General features: G+C 30.1%; 2 protein-coding genes across 2 annotated transcripts; both read right to left on the bottom strand.

Annotated features, from left to right (window-relative positions):
- Positions 1-273: 273 nt before the first annotated feature.
- LOC133695260 (laccase-15-like) lies at positions 274-4,339 on the bottom strand. The gene is made up of 6 exons (XM_062117169.1): positions 4,187-4,339; positions 3,323-3,474; positions 2,941-3,185; positions 2,723-2,851; positions 749-1,693; positions 274-614 (listed from the first exon to the last, which is right to left on the bottom strand). Exons 1-6 carry the CDS (start codon positions 4,283-4,285, stop codon positions 484-486), a joined length of 1,701 nt encoding a protein of 566 aa, XP_061973153.1. The 5' UTR covers positions 4,286-4,339; the 3' UTR covers positions 274-483.
- A 7,125-nt stretch (positions 4,340-11,464) lies between these two features.
- On the bottom strand, positions 11,465-13,895 carry LOC133693684 (laccase-15-like). Its single transcript, XM_062114951.1, has 6 exons — positions 13,800-13,895; positions 13,354-13,505; positions 13,002-13,249; positions 12,705-12,833; positions 11,666-12,613; positions 11,465-11,589 (listed from the first exon to the last, which is right to left on the bottom strand). Exons 1-6 carry the CDS (start codon positions 13,893-13,895, stop codon positions 11,465-11,467), a joined length of 1,698 nt encoding a protein of 565 aa, XP_061970935.1.
- Positions 13,896-23,300: the final 9,405 nt, after the last annotated feature.

Below are 23,300 nucleotides of genomic sequence, written 5' to 3'. Positions count from 1 at the left end.
CTCGTGGCCCAGCAGTCAGCCACTTCGTTCACCTCACCAAATAATTGAGGGTTTGTCCGCCATACTTCGAGTGTGATGTGACCCATCAAATATAAGTAGATATAACTAGCTAGTGGATTCCCTCGTGAGGCTTTTTCGAAATTTATTTTAATTTAAAGTGTAGCAATTAAAATACATATTCACAAAAAAAGGTATTTTTTAGCAAAAATATCTAGATTATAGGTACAAATTATATATATAAAGCCTTAAGAGGGGTGATCACCCATGAAAATATTTATTCACGCAAGTATGAGTTTTATTGCAGAGGCCGGTATTGCGACTATGAAATAGAAATAACCAAAACCTACATGCACCTAGGATATTTCCCAGCTTTACAACATAATAGCAGAACTAGGGTTATAGTATTCTTGCAAATCATACAATAATAAATTAATAATGCGACCAAATAACTGGCATAACACATGCTAAACAAACAACAAGTGTTTAACACGGTGGCATATAGGGAGGTGGTGGTAGCATTTGGGCTTTCTTGCCTCGACCGTTCTTGATTATGAATGCCATCTCCATACCCCATGATAGATGACGCTCCAGATGGCAGTGCACGAACCATACTCCTGTTACAAATAAAATGGACACATGATGTTAGATCTGCCTCGTAATCAAGGTAATTAATTAAGAGAAATAATACTCTTAATGCTATATTTTGCTGGTTATTGTATATTTAATTGGTTATGCTACTTATATTTACCAGGATTAGTAGCCTTGAATCTTATGACAGACCAGCCATTTTTGGGAACTGCAATGGTATTTTGAAGAGGAGGGTCAACAAGATTGTATCTCAAAGGGTCTTTATCCTTGTCGAAGTTGCCAAATCCCCAACCAACAACGTAGAAGCTTGTTCCATGTATGTGCATGGGATGATCAGTGCCAGCAGCCACATTTGTCCCCTGAAAAACAATCTCCACCGTCGAGTTATACTCGAGCACTTTCACTTCTGTACCTTTTGATGGTGTCTCATAAATCAATGGGATAGAATCCGCGGTGAAATTGAAGAACAGGGGTGGTTTATCAGGAAAGTGATCACCGTAAACACCATTGATTTGATTATAATAAGCTTTTAGTATATCCATACGTGTAGGTGTCTGAAAGCTTATGTTGTTCACACTAGCAGCTAGTCTTGACTGGTTCGCCCCACAAGAAGTGTTTGCACACGTAAATCTGTTAACAGAAACAGTGAAAAATAATGGAGTGCTTATGCTCAAGGGGACATGAATTGGATGCTTATTATCAGCTAAGCTTCTAAGACGGCCAGTGAAATTAACCGATGCAGTTGTGTCATTAAAATAAGGAAGGTATGGCAATGAGGGAGTGGAGGATGGAGTGTAGTTGCCATTGTACTGGACAATGGCTGTGGTTGTTGTGTTGTCATATTGCACACCATTGGCACTAGAGTAAACTTTTGCAGCCATGTAATAGTGGTCCAGTGGTTGGTTTGCTTCTAATAAAACATCAATGGTTTGGCCAGGTGATATTGCTATATAATCAACTTTAAGTGGTTTAGTGTAGCTGGCATCTGTGCCGACCACCGTGACTTGATGATCGGTGATGGAGAAAAAGAGAATGTCTTGAAGGGCAGCGTTAATTAGACGAAGAAGGTAAGTCTTGCCGTAGTCCACCGATAGCTTGAATGTACCTGCAGTTAGAAAGACAAGGTTTCGATTTAATAGCTTTAAAAAATACAAACGTTCCACTAAGCTGTAGATTCGTCCCTCTCTCAACAAATTTCAAGTCGAATCTCTCGTTTGAAATAATAATAATAATAATAATAATAATAATAATAAGACATAAACATGTAATTTATTAAGGATGCAATGGCAGTAACTATTTGATTGTCTGGGCCGGGAGGAAAGAATAGGCTTCTAAGAAATCATAGGTAACTTTCAATTTGCCCCACAGGTTTATATACTGTCTCATTTTCATCTAAAACCTTTGATTTATTCTAATTGAATCCTATCTCTTTCATCTTCTTCCAATCAATCCCCTCATCTTTTATTTTATTCAGACCAGCCCCCCATCTTGTACTTTTGTTCTAATTTCCCCCTCCATTCTTTTTCACTAAGTGTGTGTTTATGAAATATCTCAATATCATCTAAAAATAAAGAATAAAAATTAAAAAAAACAAAAATAAAAATCAAGTTTGAATAGAACTCTTTGTGTGTGTTTGGTATTGTGATACATAACACGTTTGAGATTGTGGTAAAAATTATTTTTTAAAGTGTTTTTTTCTTGAAAATATATCAAAATAATCTTGTTTATTTTTATTTTTATTTTTATTTTTATTTTTGACATATACATATCAAAACAATTCAAAAATACTAAAAAAAACTAATTTGAAGAAAAAAAATTCAAAATTTTTCAAAAACATCGTTGGACTGCAAAAACAAATATAACCGCATGATACTTTTCAAAAATAATTTTTATTTGAAAATGTATTTTTTTAATTTTTTTAATTTTTCACATCAGTATATTAAAACCATTAAAAATCACTAAAAAAACGTGTTTTTAAACCAAATACATTTTGTAATACATCTAAACACAATTTGTTTCTTAAAAGAAAAAAAAAACATAGCTGAATCAAAGTGGTAGGATTTCTCTGGATATTAAAGAAATATAAGGCAAAAGGAAAAGAGAAAATCTAAGCAATTGTATAGTGGCATTGTACCTGATTTTGAGCAAGGATAAAGATCACCAGGTTGACCATTGATCGTGTAAGCATCAGAGACATTGGGGTCTGCTCCCGAGGCACGGAATTGATCAAAGATTTCAAATATGTCCTCCTTCCACCACTCTCCTGCATTTCATGAAATCAGTGGTCAATGCATTCAAATCTTCCACGGCTGTAAGAACACAAGTTTTCTTTTAAAATTGATGCTAGAATACCTAGAATAATTGGCACGTCTGCATGAGGCGCAGGGAAAGGATATTTGGTTCCTTTCTTAGGATATATGACAATCGCACCATAAACAGTTGCTCGTGTCCAGTCACTATGAGCATGCCACCATAATGTTCCTTCTTCTTCAGAGAATATGACCCTCTGACTGAATTTTCCTCCTGGTTGAATTGGACACTGTGTGATATATTCAGGACCATCTGACCATGGATATTTTGGCTGTTTCACTCCATGCCTAGAATTAACAGTGTTAATATTGTTATCTCTGCTGCCATGCATATCGTAGATTTGCAGGGTAAACAACCCAAATTTCCAGACAGAAGATCAGATATATATATATATATATATATATATATATATAGAGGGACTTACCAATGAATGGTGATGTTATGAGGGCTCTTGTTAATAACATCCACGATGATGGTTTCTCCTTTAGTAACGTATAGTGTCGGGCCAGGAAAGTGTCCATTGACGGTCATTATGTTCTTGGTGCTGCAGAGTCTTGTGTATGGAACATCTTTTACCTATAATGAATGTGCACATACTCAAAACTACAAATTATGAATGAGCTTATAAAGTAAAACATCTAATCTCCTAGTTATTACATGTACCCGTTTTGTTTTTGTTTTTGTTTTTGTTTTTGTTTTTGTTTTTGTGGTTTGGGGGGAAGAAGTTGATATATATAATAAAAGGGCTAACATAAAGTAGTAAAACACAAGATACAAGGAAAAAAAAACAAAGAAGAAAACAGAATAATATAAAAACAGAAAACAAATAATAAAAGACAAAAACATCAACAAATATAGATAAAAAAAAACATCAGAACATTTTTTCTTTGTTCTTTTTTAAAACAACACGCATAGCTAGCAGCAACGGACCATGATGAAGGAATGAGGATAAATTAAACCAATTAATTTACTGCCGAGCCTTTTTTGGCCTTCTGGCCATTAAGTGCCCTTGTCTAAATTTGGAAAAAGAAGTGAAAAAAAAATGTGGCCGTGCACCGATGATCATTCTACAATCTAGCTAGAGCAGTTAAATCAATATCCTAAAACGTTCATTCTGAAGTGTATCTACAAGCTATTCCAAATGATGAAATATACAGTACTAAATATAGTATTTTAAATTTCTTCTTAATGTCAACATTTTTCCTTATCATAAAAAGAAAGTTGAACTTATGTTACGATGATGATCGCATGAAAAATAAATATAAAAAAATCAGCACGTAGAACATACCACAAAAGTATGATGAACTATAGCTTGGCAGCATAGAAAACCACCAAATAATAGAAACCTTAAAATTTGAAAGGCTAGAACTCTCATGATTGCCATCATATATTTTCTTAGCAACGAATATATTCTTGTTTCACTCTTGATGATCGGCCGAGCTGTCTTATGCCGGTATTTATATGGGTAATAAGGAGCAAGACGACAATATTTTAGCTGGAGAAGTTCATGATAATTTTGTATTTCTCAACACCCAATTAGATGCAAAGTGCTTCATTAACTACTTTGAAAACTGTGGGGTTTGAGTGGCCGTCTCTCTCTCTCTCCACTCTCGATATCACTGTTACTCGATTGTTTCAACATTGTCAAAGCTGAGTGCGACTCGTTATCATTTGTTTTTGGCTTCACCGCAGCTAAAAAAATTAATTCCCGTACGATAAAACGGAGTAGGTGGAAAAACAACTCTACATAGGAGCATGTGGGAAAAAAACACTGAGGATGCTGATTTATTATCGAGATCAAACAAGAAAATCAAAGTCGGGACAAAAAAAAAATAACCCTAATGAAGAAATCTCTTATTCAAAAATGGCTTCCAACACCAAAAATGCTTGGCGACTGGAATCATCTACAAAGACTCTCTTGTGGGAAGTTATTTTTTTAATCTTGTGTCTTTGGAGGAGGGACAAGTTGAAGATTACATATTCGAAGAATAGGAGATTGAAGAGGAAGAGACGAACTAGACTATTCGATAATCTAATTGTCTACAAATTAAGAAGAAATGTAGGATCAGGGAACCTAAAAAAATTCTCTTTTAAATTAAATGTAGGATCAGGACAAGTTGAAGATTACATATTCAAAAACTCTCTTTTGCTAGCATGTGAGGACTTTTAAAATTCTAATTAAACTAAAGGTTATAATTTAAATTAAAAGAAAATTCAAAACAACAAGGAAAATTAAAAAAAATCTTGAAATAGTAGCTTTTGAGTCTAATTTGGTTCCGAAAACAAAAATAACTAACAAGTCAGAAGAAAAAACTATACTGTGTTCTTGGAAGTATATATTGAATTTGTCGAAAAGTTTTTAAAACCTAAAAAAATCTTAAATAATACAATAAAAATAATTATACTAAAAATAATAAAGATAGTAACCCACTAAGAAGTTATATAATATTCTCATATTTTTCATGGTCAATATAAGAACCTAATCATTTAATTTTCTCATAGTGTAGCAAACAATATTCAATGTTTTGGTGTATGACAACTTTATTATGTTTAGTCTCCATACACTTCATTTTCGGGTATTAGTGCTATGGCTGCCCATAAAGTTAACATCATATATTTCTCATCATTCTGGTTTCGAAGGTGGACTTTCAATAACTTCCTCGACAAAGACGTTCACAATATGTTTCGAGTATTTTTTTTAATCACATCTGAAAGATTTTTCTTGATTTTGATGATGTAATTCATTTAATTTAATTATTTTTGTATTAGTTAAACACTTACATACAATTTCTATCTAATAATTACATAATATTCTTTCTTTCTTTTGAGAAAAGTATGTAATATTCTTATATCATTTAAAATGTCATACTAAAAATAAGTTTACAATAAAATTATATAAGTCCACTGTTAGAGTATGCAAATATAAGAAAAAGGGTAAAGAATCGTTTGAATAAGTTTTGGGGATTTAAGCTCATTTACAGTTGATTTTCTACATAAAAAAATAAATACATATTGGGAATTTCACATTAAATCATTTGCTTATTTTGCACAATTTTCTATCGTCTGTTTTTATTTTATTATGCGCAATTTATTTATTTTTTTGTGTTAACCTATAGTTGCGTGTAATAATTCATTGCAGGTGTCCAATTTCGATTTGGTATATAGAAAGAGAGGAACATTGAGAAAAACCTTGTACTTTTGAAATCGATCTGGAAATCATCAACGTTTATTTACCAAACCAGTCCAAGACACGTAACAAAGTAACGAACTAAAAATAAATGTTTGACAGCAGGTTGAAAGGTTCCCATCCAAACCCGCGTTATGTACTGCCGGCTAATCCAAAAAATTAAATGAAAAATATTTTAAAAAATAATTTTATTTTTATTTTTATATAGATTTAAGTAAAAAACTTAAAGACATGGTGAAATTATCATGTAAAATGATACTTCATATTATATTATAGATATAATTTTTTTTATCCTGAAATTTTTTTTTCTCAATTAAATCTTCATGTGGCCAAATTGATGTTGGATAACTTTTGATTTGTTAAAAAATAATAGAATTAAAAGGTAAAGAAATTAGGTGGTGGTTTAAAATTTTTCACTAAGATTTAGATTGGTCTTTAAATTTTTTAATTTCTAAATTTTTGATCCCTTTTGTCATGGAAACATTAGATTCCCTTATTTCTTGAATTTCAATTCTAAAAATTAATTAATTAAAATTGACTTCAAAACACCAAAAATCTTTTAAGTTGCATTACATAATGAAAATTATCTTAAGTTGAATAGCTCTTTTAGATACTAAAATACTTCAATACAAATAATAAACTCTGATCTTAATATATATTTAACATCATCTAAGTAGAATTTTAAGTAACATTTTGCATTCACTATTTAAATGTGAGAAAATAAAAGTATAGAAATTAGTAGAATTGTGTAAATTTTAATGTTTAAATTTTTTTGTTATGCTTAAATTGAATTGGTATGATGGTGGTAGTGTGTTATCTTTGATTGTAATTCATGCAAAACAAGTTGTTTGGATATTGGTTTATGTTTGTTAAATGTGAGCAAATAAAAGTATAGAAATTGATGGAATTATATAAATGTTTAGTATTTTTAATAATGTTGTTTATGCTTAAAAAATTAATTGGGAGTTTGTAATCTAAATGGTTGTGTATTTAGGTCTTGCTTGACAAGTTAGGAAAATAAGAAAATATATGTTGGATGTATAATTGTAGTAAGAAATGTGAAATTGTATCTAAATACGAGTTGAAAATATGAAGAAAATTTGAAATTATATTTGAGATACAAATTAATAGTATGAAAAAAGATGTTGATGTGTTTTAGTAATTATGGATAATAAGTTGAAATGGTTTGGGTGCGAATTTGGGAATGCTTTCTTGAAAAGTTACTACGAGGGGTATTTGAGATTGGTCTAGTAATTAAAGGAATGCATACTACCAAAGTGTCGGGTAAGTGTCGCCACCTAATTTATTTTATTTTAAAAAATATTTTTATTAAAATTTCTTTATACATGTACAATATTGTGAGAAATTATTTTAAAATAAAGTTGATTGCATTGACAAATACTAATTATATAAATTAAAGTTGAACATGAAGAATAATTATATAAATTAAAATTGATTGTATAGACGAAGACTAATTATATAAAAATTTCTTTATAATAATTTATTTTTATTTTTTTAACCTCATATCAAAAATTTCTTTAAGGTAACATAAGTTTTTATTTCATGTCTTTATGTTTTGATTAAACTCAGTAAATGGATAAGTTTTGGGAAAAAATAATTTTTTTTACATGAATTTTAAAAAATCACCCATTATTTTTTTAATGCTTCTTCTTTTAATTATGTTTTATTCTATAAAATTAAATTCTATTTCACCAAATTGACCTCAAATTCAATCCCAAAATTTTAAAAATGAGTAAATGGAGAAATTTTGGACAGAATTGATTTTTTTGCCATGAATTTAAAAAACTTCATGATTTTTTTTTGTTTTCATCTTGATACTTCTTCTTCTAATTGTTTTTTTATACCATAAACCTAAATCTTATTTCATCAAATTGACCTCAAATTCAATCCAAAAGCTGAAAGAATTTTAGTAGGTATAAATTAGATGGTTAAATCATATCAAATCTTAGGCAACATCATCCAGAAAGAACTTAGGCAAGACGGTTCTTCCAATTCTAAAACAATGACTTTTGCCTTTGGAAAATCTCAAAATAAAGAGCATGCGCACAGTGTAAAAAAAATAAAAAGTCAAAAACACCATAGAAAAGCGCACACAATTTGGTTCTAACCAAGACTAGTAGGAAGAAAAACCTTGAATAAAAGCAACAACAACGAATGGGTAGCATCAAGCATGTCAATTGTATTTTTGGTTTTTTTTTTGGTTTTTTTTTTATAAAAAAAACCTACAACAAAGCAAATAAATGGATGAAAATATCGCAATGAAAAAATTAGAAGCAAAATATTGAGAAATTAAGAATTTGACTTAGCAAAGGAAAAACGCACAGGAGGCAGAGACAGCTCGAAGAAGGAAGTGAGGTGCTTGCTTATCAAGTGTACACCTAAAAATTGCAAAGGAAACTCTGGTTTTGATCAAGGACAACATGGAGAAGAATATTTAGCAAACGTAGCAGCAAACAATAAGTATATATTGAAAAGAAATATAAGAAAAGCCATAGCAGAAAAGTAAAAAAATTCAAAAACAACTGCACCAAAACAAATGAAAGAACTATGAGAATAAGCTAAAAAAATCTGGTACGGCAAAGGAAAAATGAACCTCAGGAAGAAGGAACGCAAAACATAAGGTAAAGAATAAATGAAAAACAAATTAAGCCAAAAGATTTGATAAATTACACAATCTAAGCGTAATGAAATAACAAAACAACATAAAAAATAAATAATTAAGTAATTTAAATGCAATATCATAACAAAAACAAAATCAAAGCAAATAAGAGATAAATAATCTTGTTTTCTTCCATAGAATTAATTCTCGAAACATGTTCCATTGTTGGCGATTGAAAGAGGATGAAAATACAATTCTTTTTTTTTTTTTAATTTGCTTGCTAATTAATTACAACTTTGCTGACAGTCCCACCATAACTTTTATTCCCAAAGCAAGCTCAATCATGGCACTTGAAAGAGAATGACTTTGGCATATACAGTAAAAGCAGAACAGAAAGAAACCAAAATCAAAGAAAAAGAAGAAATCAATCACCTTGTTTTCAGCTATATTTCGGAGGTACATAAATTGTAATTCGTGTTTTCATAACAAAAGAAAGTGTTTGTTTAAATTTCACAAGGAGGCTTGAATCTTCATTGCTTTAATTCTATGAAATCGGTTGGTATTAGTGGGCTTAGGAAGTTTTTATTCTGCTCGGCTTGCATTTCTTTCACCGAACCCAAAATCGGTATGGAGGACTAATGGGCTAAAAATTAACTTGTTGCTCTCTTTTAGAAAAATCAGTTACTCTTTTAATTTAATTGTGCACGTTCAATAAGTTCATAACATAAAAAAAAAAAAGACAAGTAAAATTTTGACGAATATGCTACATACTTGTTTCTCTTTGTTTCTATAAACAGAGTTGTCATACTACAACTAAAATACAAAAAAAAAAAAAATTAGAATTCTTTCTCCGAATTTATCCGCTGAAAAGGGGCGCCCCATCGGTTTGCCTTGGAATCCCATTCATACTGTCATATCAAATGATCGATCCATGTTGTTTGTTGTTTGCTGGTTTCCATATAATGCGTACAACTTTGGTTGTTAGTGGGGCTGAGTTGATGGCTCTACAAGAATAAGCGGTTCTTGATCCTTCCAACCTCGTTCTCAATCTAATGTGAAGACAAGGCATGTTTTTTTTATGTTCTTTATGCTCGTTTAGGAATAACCAATTTACGAGGTGGTTGGAGTATCACAAGAGTAATTATAACAAATCCAGGTATATATTTGAAGTCTTGTAGATGTTGTTTGGGCTCATATTGTGTTTTTTAGATTATGCTTCTTTGCTGCTATTTGACATTGAAAATACTGGTATCTAGAAATATTTTATGAAGAACGTACAAGAAAACCTTCTTTAAATTGGCCTAAGATCTTCAGAAATATTTTATCTTTTTTAGGAGTGGCTTCTTTTGGGTTTAGTGCTTTTCATGAAATGGGATTGCATTGTCCTGGAACATGGGTTTTTGATTCTTATGGACTATCAAAAAAAAAAATTACAATATGTAAATTTAGTGTGGGGGTGTGAAAGGTTTTGATGCTTTTATTTCGGGACGAATAACCTTTCATCATGTTATAGTAGGGACATTAGGCATGTTTGTGGGCTTATTCTATCTTAGCATTTGTCCGCCTTAATGTCTACACAAAGAATTATATATGTGAAATATTGAATTCTTGTAATATCGCTTGTTTTTTTTTACAACTACTTTTGTTGTTAGAACTATGTGGTATTATTCGATAACTATTCTCATTGAGTTATTTGGTCCAACTCATTATTAATGGGAGATCAAGGATACTTTCAGTAAAAAATATATCGAAGAGTTGTTATTAGATTGACTGAAAATTAATACTTATCTTAAACTTAGTATAAAATTCCTAAAAATTAGCTTTTTATAATTGCATAAAAAATAATATGATAAAATATATATGGATTGTTCATAACATGTTTGATGGATATTAGGTATGGAATCACTAATGTTGGTTAGGAAATCCTATATTTAAAGATAAAGAAGAGGGTGAGTTTTTAGCATGTTGTATGCTTGCTTTTAAACAAAACTTTTATGGTTGCCGTAGTTCCTAATAGAATTGTTAAAGACAACGTTGTTTTTCTAAGAACAAAATCAAAGCATAATGTTGATCTAATAGGTGTAATTGTAGAGTTCTATGGTGGTGAACTAAATGGATTCAATTATAATAATCCTAATACTATGAAAGAAATATATTAGATATGCATAATTGCGTGAAATTTTTAAATTAGATTGTTTAACTTTGAAATTCAATGATGTTTTTTTTAGCGGTCCAAGTGGTTGGTTTACTTTTAAACATTCTTGATTTTCCTCACCCTTGTTATTTGGACACATATGGTACAATGCTCAAACATTCTTCAATTATGTTTTTGTTGGTATTGATTCATATTTAGGTGTTCCTATGGAATTTGGAGAATTTCAAAAACTTGGAGATCCAATTTCTTCAAGGAAACAAGTAGTTTTTACAACATTAATTTATGATTTTTTATCTCTATTTTTTTTTTTTTTGTAATTTGACATACAGCACTCGGGATATAATGATTTGAATCGTTGCCTTCTCTTTGCTTTGAGTCTGACCATTTCGAAAATTTTAGTTTCTTCCCATCCTAAACAAAATGAAGAATCTGAACCGCATTACAAAAATATATATAGAGAGAAAAATTCTATAAGGATGAACTGTATAAGATATTATTTGGCGTTAAATAGCTAAGCGATATATATGATGCAGCATCAAATTAAAACTATAGTATATTTAATATAAATATTCTAGGATAAATTTAGCTGATCATGAGCTTTTAATTAGCAAGGAGGCATGTCCGGTGGGGGAGGTGATAAACGTGCTTCAGTCCCATCCTGAACGATGAAAACAGTATCCATGCCCCAAGTTAGATGACGGTCAAAATGACAGTGCATGAACCAAACTCCTGTAGCATAAAATTGAAAATCGTGAAACAAAAAAATAAATAAATGAAGCATGTTGCAGCAGTAAGAATTAATTACCAGGATTGGTAGCCTCAAATCTGATGGTGGTCCAGCCATTTCTAGGCACAGTCACTGTGTTTCGAAATGGAGGATCAATGAGATTGTAGTTTTGAGGGTCCTTGTCTTTGTCAAAATTCCCATATCCCCACCCAACGATGTAGAAGCTATAGCCATGGAGATGCATAGGATGATCAATACCAGCTACCACATTGGTTCCCTGGAAAATAATTTCCACCGCGGAATTAAAAGGCAATATTTTCACTTCTGTCCCTGTTTTCGATACTTCTAGTATCAATGGCAGATTATCAGCTGTAAAATTAAACACCAAAGGTGGAAAGCTAGGAAAATCAGCTCCATAGACCCCATGGATATGCTTGTAATAAGCTTCTAGTATATCAATTGAAGGGTTCACAAAGGTTATATTGTTCATGCTAGCAGCAAGAATGGTTCCATTTGGACCCTCACATGAACGGTTTCTGTTGCAAGGTAAGGCGTTAACAGAAAGAGTGGAAACTATACGAGTGGTAATATTTGAAGGAACACGAACAGGATGGTCTTCGTCAGCTAAGCTCCTAAGGCTACTAAGAAAGCTATAGGCTGCATTTGTGTCATCATAATAAGGGAGTTGGGGTAAGGAAGGAAATGAAGAAAGGGTGTAGTTTCCATTGTATTGAACTATAGCAGTGGCAGTGGTGTTATCAAAAGCAACAGAAGGGCTGCTAGTGAAGGCCCTAGCAGCCATGTAGTAGTGATTGGGATCTTGGTTGGCATGTAATACAGCATCAATGGTTTGCCCAGGGGCTATAGTTATGTAGCCGCTTGTCAAAGGCTTGGCGTAGCTGCCATCTATTCCGACAACTGTCAGATTATGCTTCGCGACTGAGAAGAATAGAATGGTGTTTACTGCAGCATTTACTATCCGGAGCAGGTAACTGTTGCCTTGATCCACATTTAGCTTGATTGTTTCTGCAATTACAGCGGTAGAAACTGTTAATCATCTTCTTCTCCTAGGGTCATATATAAAGCACAAATTTAACTGTAAAAACGAGACATGCACCTGGCTTTGAACAAGGGTACAGGTCACCAGGCTGGCCATTAATGGTAAAAGCATCAGAGACGGCGGGGTCTCCTCCTGTTATTACCGCTTCCTGAAGAACATCCATCACATCTCTCTTCCACCATTCTCCTACATTGCCAAGAACAAAAATAATTAATATATGTATAATTAATTGCAAAACTAATATTTTCGCTTTGAAGGTATCAAAATGAAAAACCACAAATTAAATATCAATGAGTAAACAAAAAGCTAGTTATATGTTTATTGGTTAATCTTTCGGGCAAGACCTTGTCATACCTAAAATGATAGGGACCTCGACATGAGGTTTGGAAAAAGGATATCCAGTTCCATTAATCTTTGGATACACAATGATAGGCCCGTGGACCGTCGCTCGCGACCAGTCACTATGAGCATGCCACCATAGGGTGCCTTCCTCTGTGGAAAATATGATCTTTTGCTTGAACTTCCCTCCAGGTTGGATTGGACACTGTGTAATATATTCAGGACCATCTGACCAAGGATATCCAGTCAGTTTTACGCCGTGCCTGCAATGGAAATGACAGAAAACATAAAGAATATTCTGTTTTTATATGAACGGTCATTTAAATGCCGATCACCTTCTTTCTGAAGGAAATATATATATATATACCAGTGGATGGTGATGTTATATCTGCCCTTGTTATGGACCGTAACATAGATTGTGTCTCCATGATGAACGTGTAAAGCTGGTCCTGGAAATTGTCCATTCACAGTCAAGATCTTCTTTTTGCTGCAGAGTCTTGTATATGGAGCTTCCATAACCTTTATATGCAGAAAATTTAGCTCCCAGTATAATTAAGTGGTTAAAACTATTTTTTGTTTTTCTTCTTCTCTGCATCGCCATCATCTTACTGGCTATGACAGATATTAATAAAATTCTCGACTTTTATATATATAAAAAAAATGGTTAAAACTAAGGATGAAGACGAGTGAATTAAAACATGGCGCAAGGATTAATATTATGCAGATTAAATTAGCCAACCATGAGATAAATGCATCAAAGTTATTTCAATAGAACTTAAAATAATTTTTCATGTTGGATATGTGCATGCTTACCTTGAAATGGTAATGAGTTGCAGCCAAGCAATGGACGCTGAAAAAAAGAAGAACCCATAAAATCTTGAAGACTAAAGTTTTCTTGCAGAATAACATTTTTCTTAAACAAGTCTTCTACCATCCCACATAGAACTTGCTTCCACTCCAAATGATTTCTAAACTTAATTATAGAGAGATCAGTGAAGAATTAAATAATTAGTTAATTAATTAAGTTGAAAGGATTTAATAAGTTCTCCACAAAAGTAGTATTAGTTGTAGCCTTGAATCTAGGTCGGTGGGCCTATGCACAAGTAATTAAACTTAAAAGAAGAGAAATCAATGAAAAGGGATATTCCAATAATTCTGGAAACCAAGACTCTAACATGATATGTCGCTAGTCTTACTTTTTGCATTAATTTCTCCACTAAGATTGATATTATGCAAATTAACATCAACAAAAACTACTAGGACTGAAGCACCTCCCTGTTTTTTTCATCCTAGCTATTTTTTTAAAAAAAAATGTCATCGGATGTTTTTCATTTTTTATTTATATTTTTTGTGGCCTAATTACTTCCATAGGATAAAAATTTTAATTGAATTAGAAAGACAAAATTTAAAGTGAAAGGACCAAGTAAAAGATAGAGAAAATGTATAGGCAATCTCAAAATTTTTAAAATTTTTATTTTAGTTAAAAAAATCATTTTGTTTATTTTTTTATCCTTAAATTAAAGAGACAAGATAGAAATTCAACGAAAAAAATAGTAAAGATACCAGTTGGTCATAATTCAACCACCAAAAAAGTAGATTTTTATATTAATGTGTTGCTATTTTCAAGAGAAGTTTAATTAGGATGGTTTTTCACTTCAAACACAAAAAGGACTTGGTTTTGATTATTTTCATTAAGTTGATTTTCATTTGTTTTTTAATTATTTTTAGAGTGTTTTGAGGTTGTTGAGTGATTTATATAAGTTTGTATTGTTTTTTTTTAAAAGTGTTTTTGAGTGAAAATTATTAAAAAAATAGATTTTTAAATCAACTTATTCCCCATTGATTTTCCAGCCAACATAGTACTAGTCAGATTCTAGATAGCTACCTAGTTGGAGATGTAACTGATCACAAAAAACATGCAAAACTCATAATTTAGGTAATGAGACCGAGATATAATCATAGAAAAAAATTGAAAACAATCACAAAACTAATATTAAAAAAAAAAACTAATGCAAAACAATAAGATTATATAAAGCCAAATCCTCAACAAATCAAATGTTAAAAGATGAAACGAGAAAAAAAATCAATTATACAAAAGGATATAAAAAAAGTTAATTAAAAGAATGATAGTGAAAATAAAATATAAAAAATTAATTAGATGGAATTTTTTTTTCAATTTTTAAAGTTAAATTGAATTGAGAAAATAACTTTAATAAAAGGAAAAATAAATAAAACAACAAAAAGTTTGTTTGAAATATGAAATTTAAATAAAAAAAATTAAACAAAAGGGCCAAGGAAATAATTAAAAATTAAAATAATAAGGACTGAAATGAAAAAAAAAACATATGAAAAATTGTAATTGAATAACTAAATTGAAAACAAACAAAAGTTTTTTAAAAAGAATAACAGCAAAATAAAAAATTAAAAAAAATAAGAACTGAAATTTAAAAACAAAAAACAGAAAGAACAATTATGAATTTTATTTTGCTAGAGAGAGAAAAGAAGGAAAATAATACCACTGTCAGCAATAATTTGACAAACATACGCCGTCACATGCCACATAATATGAACGAATACACGGTTGGGCATCCAAAGAGACAACATAAGGTTAGGTTTGGCCATCGTGTGGTGCCAAACCGGCTATCTAAATGGCATGGACGTCACACCCACTCACTAGTTTTTTTTATTAAAAAATTAAAAGTTCAACGTAAAAATATCAAAATACCCCATGACCCTAGTAATTACTCAAAAAACTCGTGTTAAAGTGTAAAAATACCCTTGAATATAAACTTTATCTTTTGTATTTTCTAAGATCAAATAAGTGGTTTAATTTTACATGAAGAAGGAAAAAAAAATTCTCATTCAATAGCTCAATATTTTTTTAATATTGGGGTAAAAAAATATTTGTATTGCTTAAAATTTTATAAAAGTCAAAAAGCCTTTCGTCATCCATTATAAATTCTGTTGATTCCGAGGATAAATGAGTATTTATACTATGCAAAAAATTGAAAAAGACCTAGATACCCCTGCAAGGCTAGTCAAAAAGACGAAAAATTTTGTTTACTTTTCCTTAGTTGAAGAAGTTTTGAATATAGCTAACAATCGTATGATAAAAGGATACTTCTCGAAATCTTGAAAGCGATGCAACTTTGTATGTGGAGTTTAAAGATCTGCTGATTCCACTGGATTAACACGAAAGAATCTCTCTTTGGGCAATGTTGGTCAAGGAACAGCACGATTTCTTGAAGAATGATGCACGATCGATTACTTCCACGAAATAAAATTGACTAGATTTTGCTATTATTAAATTTTCTTCTGGATCTACTAAAGAAAAGTTGACTTTTAAGTTTTAAAAATTATTTTCAACATCAATATATTAAAATAATAAAAATATAAAACAATTAAATTTTTAAAAAATATGGTTTCAATTACATTTCCATCAAAAATATTATGTAACCTTGAGGTCCTGAGTTTGCTCCCCAGAGATCACCAGTTCGAGTCCCATAAAACTTAAGATTACTGGAGTATTATATAATTGTTAATTTCAGGACCCGTAAGATTAATCGAGGTACGCATAAACTTGTCTAGACATCCATGTTAATCTCCAGAAATATATATTATTATGTTGAGGAACTAACCAGGAGGAGCAACATCTATATATGCACTTACGTGAAACTTTAGTTTATGAAATAATTCCAAAAAAATGGTTAACCAAACCGGCAATATTTTACCGTTTTGCAACTCATCGTAGGCTGTATAGCTAGCTGGCTCCTCTAAATGAGGCCACACCCAGCAAGAAAAGAAAGTGACCTTTTACCAAACAATATTATTTTTTGGAGTCCATCGAAAACTAGTGTAAGAAATTACTTCGGGGCATGTAATTAGGTGGACGCTTGAAAGGATATTTATTTTTGTGTTTTAAAAATAATTTTAAAAGAATTAAAATTTTATATTTTTTTAAAATTAATAATTTTTATATTTTCAGATAATATCTTGATATCAAAAATATCTTTCAAAAAATAAATATTATTTTAATATATTTTTAAATGCAATCCCATTTACATCCCAGCATACTTGACATCCCAGCATACTTGGCGGCCTCATTTACTCCCACAAAAGTGTGGCGTGACCCATCAAATATATGTAGATATAAGTTATAACTAACCAGTGGATTCCCTCGTGAGGCTTTTTTAAATTTATTTTAATTTAAAGTGTAGCAATTAAAATACATATTCACAAAAAAGGGTATTTTTTAGCTAAAAATATCTTTTTTATTCATTTTTTAAAACTTAATAAAAATATGTCATTTTTTATTGGCAATATGATTTTTGAATAAAAGCTAGGAGCAATCAAATTAAATATTGTAAACACTTCCAATAATTTGAATTAAAGAGAAAAAATATATATCTCTTTAATTAAACTTCCATTTCCTTATCCATGTAATTTTTTTATTTTGAAAAAAAATTATCAAAATTATTTTTTAAATAAAAACATATCATGATTGAAAAGAAAATTTCAATCAAGAAAAAAAAATCATTAAACAATTGTATAAAAAAATAAAGAGTAAATGATTTGATAGAATTATATAAATAAATTAACAGTAAAATATAATAAAATAAATATTTTATTTTCATTGAACATTTATTGTGCATATTAATTTTATATACAATTATTCATAAAATAATTATTAATATTACTATAAAGATCTCTAATTTTATTTGAAAACTATGGAATAATTAGATAATTTTTAAATATTATTTTATTATCTTTATTTAAAAATACATTTAAAACAAAAAACAAAAAAAAAAGTAGTTGAGGTGCCATTAAAAAAGTCAGGGGCGCCTGAGTCCGGAAGAATTGGCTCACGTGCCTGGTCTCAAAGAAAAAAGCCCATACACTCCTAGGCATGGAAGGCTCGGCTCCTGTGATGTTTTTTTTTTTTTTATTATTATTATTATTTATTATTTATTTTAATGAACAAACAAAATGTTGGATGTTATCGGTGTTTGGCTTGGAGGTGTGGTGACTTTTTTTCAAAGGTACAATACATTTTAAGCACAAACTACATCTAACCGCATCTTCAAAAGCTATAAAAACATGTTTTTTACTCAAAAAAGTATAAGCCATCTCCCTTCCAAACACTCGAGATCAGTCATCCATAAAAACAAATTTTAATTATTTTAATGTCTTATTTTTATTTTTTTATTTAAAAAAATTCAAAAAAAATATATCAATTTCAATAATCTCATTTTCAACTCGAAAACACCATCTAATTAGTCTAAAAATTCAAAATCAAATCAAATAAAAAAATAAGATGCTAATCTATTATTTTTTGTATTGTTAAAGAACAAAACCATCCCTATTAAACTTCCTCTCCAAATCTAACCCAATTATAACAATACCATTCCATTACCAGAAAATCGATAAATACAAACGGAAATATCGAAGGAATATTTTTGTCGGTAAATTTTCGAGGGATTTTACCGACAGAAATATTCCCTCGGTATATACCGAGGGAATTACAGTGGGAAACAAATTAAAATAAATAAATAAAATGATGATGTGTTATTTTTACCAACGGAATTACCGGCAGAATTTATTTCATTGGTAAAATCCGTCGGTAAAATCATTGGTAAACTGTGAACACTGTTTATCATGTCAATTACAAAAGGAATTCAATTGCACTGTTAATTTTTATTCTTTACGGACAAAATCACCAACGGATTGAAAGTCGTCAGTGTTATTTGACGATTTCCTGAAAAAATTCAATTAATTTAAAATTTTCATTTAAGTATTACATATCAAGGTTGTTAAAATCGTGATTTTGACACGGCAAGAAAAATACAAAACAAACTCGGATCGTAAAAACGGATAGTAAAATAATAAAATCGTAAGAAATTTTAAAATAGATATGAAAATGAATTAAATTAACAATTTTAATTATTTTGCCTTAATCATTCTTTGCTCCAGTTAATTTCATGGCAGACCCTTTGTACTCCCTAGTTTTCTGTCTTGTATTGATTCTAGCTGCAACTGCCCATAATCTTCAATCCGGTGAAGAAGGATACATCTCTCTAGTATTATCCAGCGAAGGGGTTGACTTTGCTAAAGATGTAATGATAAACAAGGCAGTATCCACCATAATCCCACTTCGACTACCTGATATTAAAAAGCCTGTCAAAATCCCACTGATTGGCAAAGTACATTTTTAGCGTCGATATTTCTTCTTCAAATGTTGAAACTAGAAACCCGGTTCTGTCCTTGTTGCTTGAGGTGCTCCTGCCAGCTTGAGCATGAAAGGGGCTTTACTCTAAGAGCACCTGGTTGCTTGTCGTTTGAGCCAGCGGCGATGCTTTAGTTCAGCTACATATATTTACATGTGTTTTTTTTTTCTCAAGTCAACACAAGTTCTTGGATTCGGTAAAATATGAAATGGGAAAGAGAAGCTAATTATAGGGGTTTTGACAGAAAAGAAAAGGGTATTTTTAGAGTTTTCTTATTTGAAATTACCGTAATAAATTAGAGCATCTTCTTTCTTATTAATTTGCTTTTACTATTTTTTTATTATTTAAATTCTATTTCAAGTTCAAATTAATATCTCCAAAGGAATTTTAAACACGGAAATGGGTTCAAACAGCTTATACAAGCAGCAATTGTTATATAGCCAAGCAGAAAACGGTCACGGGCTTCAAAAATAAGAAGATGAACAGTGTTCTTTCAAAACGATGTTATTTGGAGATATCATGTGGTCATTTTAGTTTTGACTCGTCTAGTTTAAACGGTAATTGGTCCCTTGTATTTGCGCGCTATTTTTAATGTAGTTTTTGGATTTTAATTTTGTAATTTTGACCCTAAACTTTAATATTTCTTCAATTAAAGTCCTTGAATAAGTTAATTCAAAGCTCAATTAAGTCTAAAACTTGTCAATTGTCCAATCAAACCCTTTATTAGATTAATTAAATCAATTTAAAGCTTAATCAAGTCTTAAAACTTATCAATTTTCCAGTTAAACTCTTGACTGGATTAATTAAACTAGTCAAAAATTTAATTAAATCTTTAAACTTTCAATCATGTTGCCCTTAACCCAAATTTTAATTCATTCTTCATTTATTTTATTTTTATTTGTTTTTAATCATTATTTTTTTCATCATTTTTTTTCATCATTTTTAGTAAATAAAATAATAATAATAATCAAAATAAAAGGATCAAAAATTGGCTTATGACAAGCCACATGCTATAATATTATTTATCATTTGTATGATACTTTTTGATGCCCTCTAAATTTATTTGAAAAAAAACATTAGACAAATGCATGTCAAAAATTATTTTTGTTGTATGAAAAAAAATTGATCATATGATTATAAAAAAAATCAAAGAAAGAAGAAACTTCAATTTAGTCTTAAACTTATATATTTATTTTTTATTGAGTCCTAAACTTATAAATTTTGTCAATTAAGTCTTAAATGATTTTTTAAAAAATTCAATAAGTCTTTTTTATTATTTTTAAAATTTTCTTCAAATTAATATCATTTTAGTACATCAACTTTTCTTATAAAATAACTAATATAATCCTATTAATTACTTTCAATTCACTTTGAAGAAATAGAAAAATACAGGTATACAAAAAAGATATTTTTATTATTTTTTTAGTCATAAATATATTTTTTTTCTGTCAAACTAGTGTGTATCTCTTTCTTTAGAAATTGAAAAGAGGAATATTAAGCGGAGATATTCTTATTATTTTTTGTCAATCATGAATTACATTCTCTCTCATACTAGTGTGTGTCTTTTAAAAAATAATTAATAAGATGTTAATAGTTATTTCATGTGCACTATAAAGTTTTTCAAAATGTGAATGTTCATTAGCTTTTTTATCAAATTCTCTTTAAATTAATGTCATTTTTAGAGCATAAAATGTGCACATTAGAAGAATTATTTAAAATGCCAGAGTTGATAAATGTGGGAAATATTGGAGATTTCATCTATAAAATTTATAAATTTGAGAAAATATATAAATCTAGGATTACACTGAGTTCATTTTCCAAAGCTAAAAGAAATCATCCGAATTAAGTTCATTTCCCTATACGGTCAAAAGAAACCATCCTATTTGTCTCTTCTGCCTTGAAATGCCAATAGGTGGTCGACACCTGTCATCAACATTGCATTTTTATCTTCTGTGGGTAAACTCGTTCAATTGGTGGTGAAATCGTGATTTTACGTGATTTCACTCAATTTTAACAATTTTACCCGATTTTAACCCAATTTTATCCATTTTCAAGTTTTATGAACGATTTAGCAAATAAAGTCTATATTGACTCGTCAAATCGTATGATTTCACGAGTTTAATCGTGATTTTAACAACCTTGTTACAGATAGAATCACCGATGGATTGAAAAATCGTAGGTTATTGTTAGTGGTTTCTGAAAACTTTTTACAAAATTAAAAATTTAAATTAAATATTACCGATGGAATTACCAACGGAATAATTAAAAAATATTAATATTCAATTATCTGTCGGTAAATCCGTCGCTAACACTCCCCAATAAAAAGCCTAAATCCCTTTATTTCACAAGAGACAAACTCATTTCTTATTCTTATTCTTCTTCTTCTTCTTCTTTTTCTTTTTCCTCTTCTTCACTATATGTAAAAAACATCAATATCTATTTCTTTCTCTTCTTTTCTCTCCTCGTTTCCTTCTCTTTTCCTCCATACTTGGGTATGTCTTCTTCTTTCTTCTTTTATCCTCTTAGTTTCTTTTAATTAATATACTTTATGAAAAAAAATTTCTCTCCTTAGCTTCACTTGCAACTACATTAAGGTAAAATTTTTCTTTTTTCTTTTAAAGTTCATCTTTTAAGTCCTATTAAAAACAAGTTATTTATACTAAAACTATATTTTGAGATTTAGAGCTCGATGGCTTGGAAACCAAAGTAATAACATATTAAGATTTATGAAGCATTCCAAGCTTATCCAATCATGAAGAAGAAAAACTAAAAAGTTTAGATCTCAGCCTCGATGGGCTGATTGAATCCCACTCCTCTCCATGTTGATAACACTAGTGTTATTCAGAGTATTACCAATCTAATTTATCATGAGTGCACAAAGTGTATTGATATAAACTGTCACTTTATTTGGGAAGCACGGGACACTCGTGGCATTTCTCTTCCTTATATATCTATTGATGTCCAAATTGTTTATATCTTTATGGAAGCCATGACTCATTAGCATCATCATTTTTTTATAGACAATTTAATGTTTTTTTGTTGACTCGCCTCAATTTGAGGGGGGATGTTAGTAAGATTATAACAAGGCATAGTTAACCTATTTATTTATGACATGATTTGTGTTTTATAGCTGTAAATATTTGTGATCAATTGTATATTTTAGTTTGCTATTTAATTAAATAGAATTGATGTAATTGTCGGGATTCAGCCATGTAATTAGCTAAAATATTGCTATATAACAAGAAGAACCCTCACAAAGAGGTCATCCAATACAACTGACAAAATTCACCAAGAATAAAATCTCGAAAAGAACATATTTTCAAGTGGGAAAATCTTGAAGAAGGAATTTATACAAGTGATGTAAAAAGCTTGGTGTAAATTTATCAATTCATCATTGTACTCTTGAACTTGAACTTGAACTAGTGAAAAAAATATATTACTCAAGCATAATTTGATATTTGAGATATGGATGTAGGCTTGCTAAACCATATTAAAAATTACTTTGCAAATTTTTTTATTTATCCATTTACTTTAAATATTTTAATTATATTATTGATTATTAAGTTTACTTAAAATAATCTTAATTCTTGAAGAATAGGTAAATGTCATAGTAATTATCTGACCGGTAGTTTTTGGTTGATATTTTTGTTTGTATAATTTTCTAGCCGTGATTCTTGTCATTCTAAACACTTGAGCTATAATTTTAACCCATTTTTTTAAAATTTCCTTCTCAATTACTTGCCTGTTGGAATATTTTTGTTAGATACCACAAGGCAAAGTAGCATCTGCTGGACTGCTCTGCGCTTGTCCTGAGATCATACCTCTCAAAATTTCTGTTTTCCTTCCTTTGATTTATTTTGTTCCGTCGGTATGCATTTATTGATACTCTAACTTAAGCCATCTGGCCCTCTGCCAATTTGTATGTAGTATTATTTTAAGTTGAACACATCAAGAGTTTTTTTTCTCTTCTGACAGAACTGCAACTGAATTAATGCGCTTAAAGGAGACAACCTTTACACGGCAATAGCTGTTCTGTTCTGTTAAAATCTTTTACATTTGTAAATGTATAGCTAACAAAAGTCCAAAACAC

The sequence above is a fragment of the Populus nigra genome, chromosome 5 (genome assembly GCF_951802175.1).
Source record: "Populus nigra chromosome 5, ddPopNigr1.1, whole genome shotgun sequence".
NCBI lineage: Eukaryota > Viridiplantae > Streptophyta > Magnoliopsida > Malpighiales > Salicaceae > Populus > Populus nigra.
This window is presented reverse-complemented; position numbering and strand designations above follow the sequence as displayed.